Here is a 14,664-nt window from a genome sequence, read left to right as displayed (position 1 = left end):
TCTTCATTATATTTTCTATCAATAGAACAATAAGCCACATATAACTTTATTGTGTGATATTCTACTACTCTGCTACTTCTACTACTGCTTTACCCAGGTTTCCGTTTTGGCCTATCAGATGTTCGTAATGGCTGCTCAGTGAAACGACCTGTCCTGATTTGTAATAGACGCTTGCTAAAAAACTTTAATGAGCAAGCCTTCCTTCATGAACTGGCCTCTATAAAATGGTATAGAATCAGCTTGATCCCCTCTGTCGAAAACGCTTGGGCCTTCTTTTTTTGATATTTTCAGTGGTATTGTTAACAAACACACCCCCATAAAGAAAATTAGAATTAAAAACAGGTTCAGCCACTGGATCGACCGTGATGTTGCAGAGTTACTCCACCTCAAGAATTGCATTTGGCTGACTGGCTCTCATTCAGGCAATTGATAAATAAGTGCACTCAGGCTATCTGAAAGGCCAAAGTTAGTTACTTTAAGGAGCATTCTCTCTCTGTGGGTCTAACCCCAAGAAGTTCTGGAAAACGGTTAAAGGCCTGGAGAATAAACCCTCCTCCTCACAGCTGTCCATGTCCCTTAAAGTTCGATGATATGATTGTTACTGACAAGAAACACATGGCTAAGCTCTTTAATCACCACTTCCTTAAGTCAGGATTCCTATTTGACTCAGCCATGCCTCCTTGCCCGTCCAACATTTCTTCATCTCTCACCCCTTTTAATGCGACTATCCCCGATGCTTCTCCCTCATTTCCCCTGCCCCGCTACAAAGTTCCTCCCTGCAGGCAGTCACTGAGTCCAAGGTGCTAGAGGAGCTCCTGAAACCTGACCCCAAAAGAACATCTGGGTCGGATGGTTTAGACCCTTTCTTCTTTTTAAGGTTGCTGCCGCTGTCACCGCCAAGCCTATCTCCAACCGTTTTAACCTGTTTCTCCTTTCTGGGGAGGTTCCCATTGCTTGGAAGGCAGCCATGGTTCATCCTTTATTTTAAGGGAGAGATCAAGCTGATCCCAACTGTTATAGGCCTATTTTTATTTAGCCTTGTTTATCAAAAGTGTTGGAAAAACTGGCTTTCTTGATTTTCAAAAAATTTAGAACTAAGAACAGATATAGCCCTTGGTTCACTCCAGACCTGACTGCCCTTGACCAGCACAAAAACATCCTGCGGCAATAGTTCCCGCAATATGCAACTGTTCAGGGAAGTCAGGAACCAATACATGCAGTCAATCACCCGTAGCACGCGCTCCAGCAGGTATATCTCACCGCTCATCCCCAAAGCCAACACCTCTTTGGCCGCCTTTCCTTCCAGTTCTCTGCTGCCAGTGACTGGAACGAATTGCAAAAATCGCTGAAGCTGGAGACTTTTATTTCCCTCACGAAATTTAAACATGAGCTATCTGAGCAGCCATCCGATCGCTGCAGCTGTACATAGTCCATCTGTAAATAGCCCACCCAATCTACCTACCTCATCCCCATATTGTTTTTATTTACTTTTCTGCTCTTTTGCACACCAGTATCTCTACTTGTGCATCATCATCTGCTAATTTATCACTCCAGTGTTAATCTGCTAAATTGTAAGTACTTCGCTACTATGGCCTATTTATTGCCTACCTCCTCATGCCATTTGCACACACTGTGTATAGACTTTCTTTTTTTCTATTCTGTTATTGACTGTACGCTTGTTTATTCCAAGTGTTGTTGTTTGTGCTGCACTGCTTTGCTTTATCTTGGCCAGGTCGCAGTTGTAAATGAGAACTTGTTCTCAACTAGCTTACCTGGTTAAATAAAGGTGAAAAAAAAAATAATAATAAAAAATGCAATCTGGTTTCTGCTTAGGTTATGGATGTGTCAATGCAAACTTAAAGGTCCTCAATGATTCTAAGCAATGTTGTGCTGCTATTTTTATTGACTTGGCCAAAGCTTTTGACACGGTAGACCATTCCATTCTTGTGGGCCGGCTAAGGAATATTGGTGTCTCTGAGGGGTCTTTGGCCTGGTTTGCTAACTACCTCTCTCCAAGAGTGCAGTGTATAAAGTCAGAAAATCTGCTTTCTCAGCCACTGCCTGTCACCACGGGAGTACCCCAAGGCTCAATCCTAGGCCCCACGCTCTTCTCAATTTACATCAACAACATAGCTCAGGCAGTAGGAAGCTCTCTCATCCATTTATATGCAGATGATACAGTCTTCTACTCAGCTGGCCCCTCCCCGGATTTTGTGTTAAATGCTCTACAACAAAGCTTTCTTAAGTGTCGAACAAGCTTTCTCTACCCTTAACCTTGTTCTGAACACCTCCAAAACCAAGGTCACGTGGTTTGGTAAGAATAATGCCCCTCTCCCCACAGGTGTTATTACTATCTCTGAGGGTTTAGTGCTTGAGGTAGTCACCTCATACAAGTACTTGGAGTATGGATAGACAGTACACTGTCCTTCTCTCAGCACATATTAAAGCTGCAGGCTAAAGTTAAATCTAGACTTTGTTTCCTCTATCGTAATCGCTCCTCTTTCACCCCAGCTGCCAAACTAACCCTGATTCAGATGACCATCCTACCCATGCTAGAATACAGAGACAATTTATAATTTATAGGTCTGAGATATCTACTGCAGCCCTCATCGTCCACATACAACACCCGTTCTGCCAGTCACATTATGTTAAAGGTCCCCAAAGCACACACATCCCTGGGTCGCTCGTCTTTTCAGTTCGCTGCAGCTAGCGACTGGAATGAGCTGCAACAAACACTCAAACTGGACAGTTTTATCGCAATCTCTCCATTCAAAGACTCAATCATAGACACTCTTATTGACAGTTGTGGCTGCTTTGCGTGATGTATTGTTGTCTCTACCTTCTTGCCCTTTGTGCTGTTGTCTGTGCCCAATAATGTTTGTGCCATGTTTTGTGCTGCTACTATGTTGTGTTGCTACCATGTTGTTGTCATGTTGTGTAGCTACCATGCTGTGTTGTCATGTCTTGCTGCCTTGCTATGTTGTTGTCTTTTTTAAAATTTAAATTTAATTTAATTTTTCACCTTTATTTAACCAGGTAGGCTAGTTGAGAACAAGTTCTCATTTGCAACTGCGACCTGGCCAAGATAAAGCATGGCAGTGTGAGCAGACAACAAAGAGTTACACATGGAGTAAACAATTAACAAGTCAATAACACAGTAGAAACCAAAGGGGGAGTCTATATACAATGTGTGCAAAAGGCATGAGGAGGTAGGCAAATAATTACAATTTTGCAGATTAACACTGGAGTGATGAATGATCAGATGGTCATGTACAGGTAGAGATATTGGTGTGCAAAAGAGCAGAAAAGTAAATAAATAAAAACAGTATGGGGATGAGGTAGGTGAAAAAGGGTGGGCTATTTACCAATAGACTATGTACAGCTGCAGCGATCGGTTAGCTGCTCAGATAGCTGATGTTTGAAGTTGGTATACTTATGTTTTTTCATTTTTTATTTTTTTTATCTCAACCCCTGTCCCCGCAGGAGGTCTTTTGCCTTTTCGTAGGCCGTCATTCTAAATAAGAATTTGTTCTTAACTGACTTGCCTAGTTAAATAAAGGTTAAGTTAATAAAGGTTAAATAAATAAATAAAAACATGGTTCTTTAAACCATTCGTTGTTGCTAGCTATCCCTGTGGTGTCCATGGGAATACCAGCTTGGTAGTGAGATGCTGTTCCTCCATCCTTGGACTGTGTCCTGGCCATCTGGGCCTCATTATGTCTGATCTTTGCCCAATCACCTATTGTCTAGCCTCTCCTTCTGGACCGGTGCAGCCATGATGGACCTGCTGGTTGGACTTGCTAGGAGCCAGGGCTCGCTCCTGAGGGCTTCTCCAGGTTATGGAAGCAGCATTCAAAGTCAGAATCCCAAATGGCACCCTATTCCCTATATAGTGCACTAACTTTGGCCCTCTGGTCAAAAGTAGTTCACCGTGTATGGAATATAGGGTACCATTTGGGACTTCCCCAAATCTTTTATTTTACTGCGTTAAAGCACTAGTCCATAGTAGATGGATGAATCCATAACCAAAAAAATCCCAAACACAAGGATTTAAAAAACCTTGCTTCACAAATATGATTTATGATCTGAGATTTGATCATGCAGGAGTCTGAATGAATTTCTTGAATAGTCTTGAGGAGTGAATAATGAGAGTCCACTGCTAGCTTTGAAGCACTGATCTACACCTATCTAAATCATAGGGCATGGGTTGTATAGATCAGAGCTGGAAAGAACCGTGAATAACACAAGGGGGAATACAAAGCCTTTGCCTGGAGAGTGTACTGTTTGCAGTAAAGGTTATCCACCTAAATAATCACTTACATCCCGTTGAAGAGTTATGATCATTTGAAACTTAAATAATTTTCTCTTCCTGGCAAAAAAAAGGTATTTTTGTGGATTCCAAGTCATTTGTCTTACAGCATAAATAAACACACTGTACCATAAAATGAGATGAAGTGCAAGGAACATACTGCGTATATTATTAAACACATAAAAATATAATGAACAGAAAGGGCGTCTTCATTCAAGTCAATGATGGCATAATGGGTGGGCTGGCAGCCATTTTGAGTGCACTCATGCCAGGAAGTAAAAGCTAGGATAAAAATATACAGGTTAAGATAAGAGTATTCTAATATCCCATAAGTCTTTGGGACCAGCTTCCATATTCATAATGACTGGGAGTGAATGGTAGCAGCACAAAAAGTTCACCATCAAAGTGAAAAATAAACAAAATCGTAGTGAATTTCAGATAACTACTCAGCGAACACATGCTGTAGCGTAACTGCTTTACTGTCATTCTATACATTTATTTGAGATGTTTTGAACATAATCTACATTGTTTTCAATGCTAATCCTGTATAATCAGCAACGGTGCTGATCCCATGAATAAAAAAAAAATTAAAACACTTCCTCATGGAATTATTAAGTTGTCTTAACCTTCCCATCTTCAACCTAGAGTAAAAGTAGTGGAGGGGAGTCGACTCAAAAATAATCGATTAATCGACCCCTTGCCCGTCGACTCCCGGTGTCAACTCATTATTTCTGGGTGTCAAGCTTCAATTCCGCTAGGAATCGACTCCTAAGATCCAGTATTTTTGCAACAGAGGAAACTATTTGCCGTAGTCTACTTCGAGAACACAAACGATTGTATCTCTCACAGTAAAGAAAGCGCGAGGCAGACTATACGAGCATCTGTAATCAAAAGATGTAGGTTATAGGATATCTAAATGCTGTATTTTTCAATTTCTTGGCTTGCGATGTCTAATGGAAGTTCACTAGCCTAAAGTAGGGGCTACCAATGAGTAGGCTGAGCTTTTTCTACATGCAACAGACCGAAGACCAAACACATACTAGAATCTTTCATAGCAAAGAGAAAGAGGAGCAGGCGAGCCAGTGAGGGCAACCGCTATGCTTGGTAATCTGTATCTAGTAATATCTTGTCTAGCAATGCCTCGTAAATTCCAGAAAAGTATATTAAAGTATATATTAGGCTATCAATTAGTATGGTTAAGCTATTCTTCATTGTGCCAGTGAATTGAAGTTGAACATCGCCGAATGCATCAATTTAATTAGGCCTAAATGTGCAATAAAAGGTATTGTATGTGCCTATATGTTATTTTATGAAAACCTGGCTGACTGTTGGTGTCCTAGGTCAGGGCATTCCAACCCTGTTCTTGGAGAGTTACCTTCTCATAGGTTTTTGCTCCAACCCCAGTTGTAACTAACCTGATTCAGTTCATTAACCAGCCAATGGAGGCTGCTGATTCAGACACGGTAGATTAGGGTTGGAATGAAAACCTACAGGATGGTAGCTATCCACGAACAGGGCTGGAGAGCCTTGTCCTCGGCAATAGATCGCAAAGCATCCCCGCTAAACTTTTTGGAAATGGCAAGTTCACTTTCTCATCCATAAACACAGTCAAGTGCAAATACGGTTCAGCAGCTCAAATCAGCAGGATGTTGGGGCATTATTATTAGGAAGGACGTCGACAATGGATCATTAAAATAATGATTATAATCACACTTCATGAATGTTTATATTAAAGGTAGACCTATACATTTGGCAGCCAAGCACAAGTTATCAGAGTAGCTAGCCTATTATCGTCTAAACATGACATTGCGATATCTTCACACCTACAATTAAAACCTCCATAAGAGTCAATCAAATTGTAAAAAATGTGGAATTCCCGGAGCAGTTTTGAAAAACGAATCCTGTGTGAATCATCCCCTGGAATAATGCACATGCTTGAATAATAATTACAAAACCAACATCTCTAATAATTCCTGTCCGAATAGGGCTACAACATGGCAAAGAATAGGCTTATCAGCGTTGAGTGCGCCGCATCATCCCATGGGATCAGTCAAGGCTGCACACAGCAGAAATATCAGAAATATTCTAGTACCTACACATCACCTTCTAAATTCAAACAAAAATGACTTTTATAGGCTAAATTGGTGAGAAAATGGGCAGCATCATGCTCATGTCTGTCCTCTAGAACACAAATGTCCCATAGCCCAGGCAGTCAATTTATAAACTTCATGGACAAAAGTGTCTAGACAATTATTTCCCCATTCTATTAGCCTAGCATTTGGTTTGGTACAGCAGGGTTATTATAAGCCTCGCTGTGTGCCTTTCCGACCTGCACAACATGTTGCAGGTTTTTTTTTTGTGTGATCTCCGTGCTCTGCATATGAACGTGAATGATAGCTTCTCTGATCCAGGTGAATTCATTTATCAGGATCCTTATAATGTATATATCCAAATAATTGGCAATAGAAACAAAGGTAAAACAAATGAAAATGCACATACTTTGTCATTTCAGCTGCTTGATGTGATTGCGTGTTAGCTGTAGTTGGCTAACTACCTAGCAAAAGAGAAGTAATGTTAGCCTAGCTATCCTCCATAACTATCTTATTGACCCGACAATCAGCTAGCTGGTTGTTGCCTGCCTATTTATAAATAATTTTTTTAAGTTCTTGTCTATCTTGTAATAATTGAACCTCTGTTAGCTAGCTACATGCCAATGATTTGTTGGCATGTAGTTCATTCTATTAATGCGGAATTAAAAGAATGAACAACTGGGTCAAAAACATAAGAATAGAATTAACGACCAGCCTCATTGGTTAGCAACTTCAGAACCTCAGAACTAACAACCTACTTTTGCCCGGACTATATTGTCTAGTGGAAGGACGTATAAAAACTAATTTACAAATTTTTGTAAAATGTCGTTAATCTTTTTTGTTATATATATGTTGGCAACCACTTTATAAAAGCAATAAGGCCCTCGAACCCATGGATTATGATGTGATATTTCCCTCCTAAGGGCTGTTTCCCAGCCCTAGGCTTTGCCTCGGGCCAAAGAACAGCTCTTACCAGTCAAATTGCCAGGGTTAGAGCTTCCAAGACAGTTTTATTCATTCTATTTATATGATTATACACAAATATAGTAGAACACAGTCCAACCATTTTGAGAAAGGAGTAAAATAGCTTACCTTTTAGATGTATTTTATTTTCAGGACTGTGTACCAAGACAGAGCTAACAGAATCAAGGCTGTCATAGTTACTGCATCCAAGTGGCCCAGTCCTAGTTTCTGTTACCTAGGAAACAAGGAGATATTTTAATGCCTTATTACTGGTGAATCATGCACCTGTTTGTTCCCGTTACTGGCAGTAAAGTAAACAGTACGGGCGGTTTCTAACCATACCAAAATACTTCTGCACTCATCTGAGACGATAGTCAGAGAACCAATCATCAGATGTCACATCTGTCAAAAAATGCTATCTTGCCAAAAGCCAGGAGAAATCTGAAAAAGGAAAACATGCCCCTGCAACTCCTGTCGTTGAAATATGAATGATTTATGAATAATATACAGTAGTACGGAGCTCAAAAATCGAAAAGGCAAGATCCTGTACATATAAGACTTTACAAAAAAAAAATTCAGAAAGGGTTCTTCAGCTCTACCCATAGGAGAACCCTTTTGGTTCCAGGTAGAACCCTTTTGGGTTTCATATAGAACCCTCTGTGGAAAGGGTTCTACATGGAACCCAAAAGTAATTATTTAAAGGGTTCTCCTATGGGGACAGCCGATGAACCCTTTTAGGTTCTAGATAGCATATTTTTTTCTAAGAATGCAGTTAGTTATTGGATGAGAAGAATGTACAAGAACACGATAGTGAAAGATGTTGGTTTCTGAGTATAGGCTACTGATGGGATAATAATACTAACGATATGCCTCTGGCTGAGCAATTTTGACCAGTAAATTATGTTTTACAAATGATGTGATGTCACTTTGTCCTCATAAAATCTCACCCATCAATATAAACCTCCCTTGCAAATCTCCTTCCAAATCTCCCTTGCAATTATGTAGGAGTAAGATTGTATTTATTGTCAAAGAAATGCTGCCAGTAAGCTACAATAGACTCAATTAATATGGCATTTTATAAATTATTCATTGTAAAATATTGTTTTTCAATTGACCCCTGTCAAACAATACCAAGTCAGTGCAACAATACATGCTATGCATTGTGATCTATACTGCATTTGTCTTACTGTTGTGTCTGTGAAGGTGTCTGTGAATATGTTTCAACTACAGGTGTGTCAGTTGAATCTGTTTCAACTATAAGACTGCAATATATTCCGACTAAATTGAAGTACTTCATGGTCACCCTGCATTACCATAAGACAATATATTTAATTCCTCCTCCAGAGGTTTCATTGCAACCACAAAGCCTAAAGGCACGTACACAGACAGGTCAAGCACATCCCACTCTCTCCTGGATGATTAGCTGAGTTGACAGAGCATTGAGGAGAAGGTGGCTCACATACTAGAGATGATAATTTTGCAAAAATGTAACCAGCAGCTTCTCTTCTTGAAGCACTGCAGGGTTGAAGTCTTCTTAATGTGAGTGTTAAACTGTCTATCCTTTCACATAGTTTTAAACACTGATTCCCGGTGCTTCATAATGTTATTTAGACGGTTCTGCTGTCTGCCAGTTAGCTTGGATACATATAACTAGTACAGCCCATTGTGAAACTTTCTGACAAAGTTTGATGATGGTACCAGTACTCTGTAAAATGGTAATGGTAGCTCTATAGACTTTGACAAATAATCTTACATTCCAAACAGAGCTATTGAAGTAGATTGAGTTAAATGCAGTTTAAAGTAGATCAAGCTGGAGCATACATTATAGGACTGTTACTGGGATCATGTCATATTGCTATCATTATCGTTATATTTTGCTCTCGGTGTAGTCTAAGCTCAAACATACTTGCAATATCCTGAGGACAATGGAGTGTCATAACAAATAATGGCAGTGTACTGTATGTGGTCATGACAGTGAAGTGTACCATAGGTCAAATGGGACATTTGTCCTCTAGAGGCAACCAGAGAACAACAGAGATCAAATGGTATGTAACTGTGCAGGTAAATACCCAGAAAGTATTTACTCTAAAATACTCTGACATATACTGTAACCCATTTGTCAATTTAAGGTACAATATGAATGACTAGCTTACCAGGATGTTGTCTAAATAAGGGAAAGTCTGATCATTAAAAGCACAAAATACCCCACTTGAATCTAATAGGCAAATTGGAAAATCCCCAGTTGCAATGCATTACGGTACAGCCTGTACGGCACTTTCTCCTTGGTGTAAAATAACATCTGAAAAGCTTTTTAAGAGCCACAGCACAATATGTTGGGAAGCACTTGTCTAAAATCACGATCAAGTCCGAAATGTTCAGAATAAGTTATTTTATCCGAGATGAAAAGTTGAAAAATCTTAGACGTTATTTGAATAAACGTTGAAAGCCAACCCTGTCCACCCACTCGCCTCCTGTCATCATGATACATCAGCACTCGATGCATGCAGATGAGAATACTGCCTTTTAAAGTGTGTGTGTGTGTGTAACTCAAATGTATGCTGAGTAATTAGCTGCTAAGCAACAAAACATTACCCATGCAACCTTTTCTTACTGGAGTTGAGCATTGTATTTCAGAAACACGGAACGATTTCTCAATGCCAAAGGTTTCAGTAGTCTACCATCATTCTGTTTCACATTCAAATGAAAACTAACCGGCCAAAAACTCCCATGTACAACCCACTGACAAATTGGATATACTATAGCAAACTAATCGAATATATTCTGAAAAAGAAACGGGATGCTTCAATGACTGAGTGTCCTTGAGAGTAGCAGTAGATTTACCTTTATGGCGGAGGTGGCTATCTGTAGGTGGTGAAGTCTTCTTAAGGTGCTCTCGCGGTCTGTGAAATAAGAGGCAGCCAACTGATGCAGTACTTCCAGGGAGACCACCGAGCTGTTTCCCTGTCCCTCCGATTTCTTACTGAGCTTCTGCTTATCCAGGAAGATTGTCAATGATTCTTCTCCTGTAGAAAGAAATAATAGAAGAGAAGAGAAAAGAAAAGAAAAGAAAAATAGAATGACTTTTTTTTCCCCAGAAGGAACTTCAGTCAAATATACACACAGTCCTTAATACTAACGAACAACTAGAACAACTGGCTCACTCATAATGACAATACATTTGTAATACTCGTTGAGAGTAATGGGTGACATTATCCTCCACGAGAGGAATTAACGAAGGTATTCAGACAAAAGTTCATAGACTGCAGACTGATTATAAAGGTCTATCTCTGTCTTGTATGAAACCCCAGACTTTTCAAAATAACACCATAGTATTCACATGATTCTGCTCGACCAGACAGTGTGCTTAGCTCTCTTCTACCTTGGGGCTATGAGATGCCATCAGCACCCAGAGAAGAATGTGTGCATTGCTATTTGCGATCATCTCATTAGCATGCAGTGTATGGTCCATCCCTTTTGATTTGAGCCATTGATTACAAAAGCTCACTATGACTTTGCCACTGCATTCATCTCTCTTGTCTTTTAGACTCTGTAACTTCACTTCATCAATCCACCATTAAGTGACATCATAATTAGTGCCTACATCTCATCAGGCATAATGTTCTGGTTGATGTCACAGCAAATGTTTTGAGACCAGGACCATGACTGTTCAATCAATTATTTAGATGCTAGGCGGAGTAATGCATTCCACATCTCAAACTAGAACTATTGACATTTCCTTATGTATCCAGCAGTACCTCAATCATGGATTGTCAAATCAACACCAAGCAGATTTTGTCCATACCAACAGAGAATGACTGACAATATGTATTGAAGCTAGAATCCTTCGTTTAAATAGTAACAAAGCGTTCTAACTGCCCCTGTTTCGCTACAAAGCTAAGGGATGGAGCTGGAAAACCACTCAAATTCATAGACAGAGCTATGGTTGCAGGAACATCCATAATATGAAAGGTACCGTTTTAACCATGTTTTGAGGCTATACAGTGTTTGTTAACATTTAGGTTGTTTACAAACATTGGAGTAAAACAAGCTTATATTTTGGGTTATGAATAAAAGTTGAACTAAGCTCATTGGGCATTTATGTGTCTTTTATATAGTTTACATAGTCTTCATTAACAATGGATATACCGCTTTATAAGTGAAAAAAAAGTGATGTAGCAACTAAGGATTCTAGCTTTAACGTTAACTTATGTTGAATAGTAAAAACAACGTTTCTGCTGATATAAATTACCGGTATGACAATGTCACCAGTGATACCATGAGCACAGTGTTCCAAATATGAGTAACCTTTGGCTTGTTTTGAGGCAGTCAACATGATCAATATCTAAGGAGATGACATTACACTGAAGCTATTTTGAGAACAAACTGAGATGCGCATCAACATCCCTTAGCCACATAGCCTAGAGCTAAGTGCCACTGAGTCGGTGTATGTGAAGCTGCTTACCTCCTAGCGTAGCAGACACCAGAAAGTGTGTCCCATATTTCTTGATCAAGTTCTCGTGGATCTGCTGCAGACTTGGCCTTCGACCCAGCAGCCTCAGGTTGCGTAGAAACTCCGGCGCCAGTGGCAAGGGGGCCTTAAAAACGTCCCTCTTCTCTGTAGCCAAGCTGTTTACTTTCCAATGGCTGAATTCCCTGCAAGTGAACCATTGGATAATTTGGAAATGTGGACAAATCTGATTCATGGTGATTGGGTCATTTCATAGGTTGATACTTGCATATGTGAAAGAATTCAAATATCACCAGAAGATGTGCATACATTTGCAATAAAAACTACTATTCAGGGCTGGCAGGGTAGCCTAGTGGTTAGTTGGGCTAGTAACCGCAAGGTTGCAAGTTCAAATCCCCGAGCTGACAAGGTACAATCTGTCATTCTGCTCCTGAACAAGGCAGTTAACCCACTGTTCCTAGGCTGTCATTGAAAATAAGAATTTGTTCTTAACTGACTTGCCTAGTTAAATAAAGGTAAAATAAATAAATGAATATGTATGTATTCCTTCAGAACAAAAAATAACAGAACAGTGACAGTAACATGCTATTGTCCCAAGGGGAAAAATAGAATTTGACATTCCACATCAACACTTACTTTGCAGATTATTTGAAGTCAGCATTACAATAGTGACAACCAGCTGTTACATTAGTTGTGTATGATTATCATAGACATTAAATACATTTGCACTTACATGACAACATACAAAACATGATTCAGTGTAAGAAAGTATAGAAAACACGTTTAGTCCAACCTAACACTACATAGGCATTATGCCACAGGAATAACATTGGTAGTACAATTTAAGTACAAGGTAATTCAACTATAATTGCATACTGTTACACAATTTCAAAGACTAAGAACAACGTTACAGTCCAACTCTTTAGTCATATCCCAGTTTACCTATTTGTTTATGGTCTTGCCTACACCTAGCAACCTGTTTTTTCAATTATATGACCTAAAAAATATTACATTTTATTTGGAACAGCAAAACAGAATAAATTAAAAGGGCCTATTTATATAATGAATATGAATTCGGAGCTTAGAAATGATTGAATATTAGAGAATTAGACCTCTCACTAAAAGGCATCAGTCATACAAAAGTTATACTTAAATGCAAATTGGTTCTCTGGCAGATAAGTAAGAATGTCTCACCCCATGTTGACAAATGGCCTTTTTCCCTTTATTCAGATTACATCCTCTCACTTTCAGTTATTTGAAAATGAACTAATCTCCAAAATATAGCTATTTTTAAAATAATCCATAGAAAGTTGCTTGCAATTTAAGTTTAATCCACCAGAAAAACAAAACAAATAATACAACAAATATTGTGGTTAAACTCAAATGGAAGAGGTAAAAAATAAGGAACTTGACTGTCGGCCGTGCATTAAAGACCAAAATTGGTTAAAGAAAAGTGTGATAAATAAAAAAGTATACCAGTTTAACTTAGGGACCAACAAATGAACAGCTGTGCCGTATAGATTGAAAAATATTATAGATTGAATATTATTGAGATTGTCAATGTTCCGATTCCATGGTAAATGGTTTATGAACTGATACGCAAAACAACGCTGGATGCAACACTTAGAATTGTTCAAATGTTTAAATGATTATTCAAAGTTCTTGCAACCAATAAAATTTTATATATATGGGGGGATACAACCATCCCAGCTCTGCTCATTAGATCATTTGTTTTGGTACTGTAAATATGTAGCTTGTTTTTGGTCACAGGTCCAGGAATGGCTGAAGAATTGCAACATTTTCCTCTGCAGATAGCACTACTGGGTGATTTGAAAAATCATAGTCAATCGATCAATAATACAATAATACTCTTTAATATATATATTTGTATATTTAATTTACAATCTGTAGAAACTATGAGAATAGAAAGGTTCAGAACTTTTGTGAAACATCACAGCACAGTTGAAAAATATATGGCAAATAGAAATCCAAAATGGATGTTGTTGAGAGACAGATGGGAGGGGTTGAGTGGAGCTGAAGGGTGGCATTAATAACAAGATAACTGCAATATAATATACTGTGCCCATGAAATGTTTATACTATAGGTTCAGAACTTCTGTGGAACAGCACAGTTAATAATATATGGCAAATAGAAATCAAACTGGATGGTCAGAAATAGATGGGAGGGGTTGAGGGTAGCAGAAAGATAGGGAGTAAAAACAAACAAAAGATAGATATTGTGAAATAGATTGTGTCTGTAAAATGTATACAGTATGTATTAGCTGGAAGTGGAAACTAAAGTGTTGTTGTTCATTAGTTTACTCCAATTAGGGGAGGTAGGGTTAGTGGAAAATAGGAAAATAAAGGAAAAGATATTTTTTAAAGATGTGTGTATATATATATATGTATATGTATTTTATATGTATGTGTGTTTGTATGTACAGTTGAAGTCGGATGTTTACATACACCTTAGCCAACTACATTTAAACTCAGTTTTTCACAATTCCTGACATTTAATCCTAGTAAAAATGCCCTGTTTTAGCTCAGTTATGATCACCACTTTATTTTAAGAATGTGAAATGTCAGAATAATAATAATTATTATTATTTAGAATAAGAATAATTTATTTCAGTTTTTATTTATTTCAACACATTCCCAGTTGGTCAGAAGTTTACATACAGTCAAATAGTATTCGGTAGCATTGCCTTTAAATTGTTTAACTTGGGTCAAACGTTTCGGGTGGCCTTCCACAAGCTTCCACAATAAGTTGGGTGAATTTTGGCCCATTCCTCCTGACAGAGCTGGTGTAACTGAGTTAGGTTTGCAGGCCTCCT

General features: G+C 38.7%; 1 protein-coding gene across 1 annotated transcript in view; it reads right to left on the bottom strand.

The window, feature by feature from the left end:
• The window catches only part of LOC109872386 (bone morphogenetic protein/retinoic acid inducible neural-specific 2), a 121,255-nt gene that overhangs the window by 52,858 nt on the left and 53,733 nt on the right, over window positions 1–14,664 (bottom strand). Inside the window, exons 3-5 of the mRNA XM_020463594.2 lie at window positions 11,825–12,015; window positions 10,204–10,385; window positions 7,492–7,597 (exon numbers count right to left, since the gene is read on the bottom strand). Of these exons, the coding sequence (XP_020319183.1) occupies window positions 7,492–7,597; window positions 10,204–10,385; window positions 11,825–12,015 (479 nt within the window). The remainder of the gene's footprint in view (window positions 1–7,491; window positions 7,598–10,203; window positions 10,386–11,824; window positions 12,016–14,664) is intronic.

This window comes from Oncorhynchus kisutch, linkage group LG27, assembly GCF_002021735.2.
Source record: "Oncorhynchus kisutch isolate 150728-3 linkage group LG27, Okis_V2, whole genome shotgun sequence".
Classification (NCBI taxonomy): Eukaryota; Metazoa; Chordata; class Actinopteri; order Salmoniformes; family Salmonidae; genus Oncorhynchus; species Oncorhynchus kisutch.
Note: the sequence above shows the minus strand (reverse complement) of the source record. Positions and strands in the feature narration are given on the sequence as shown.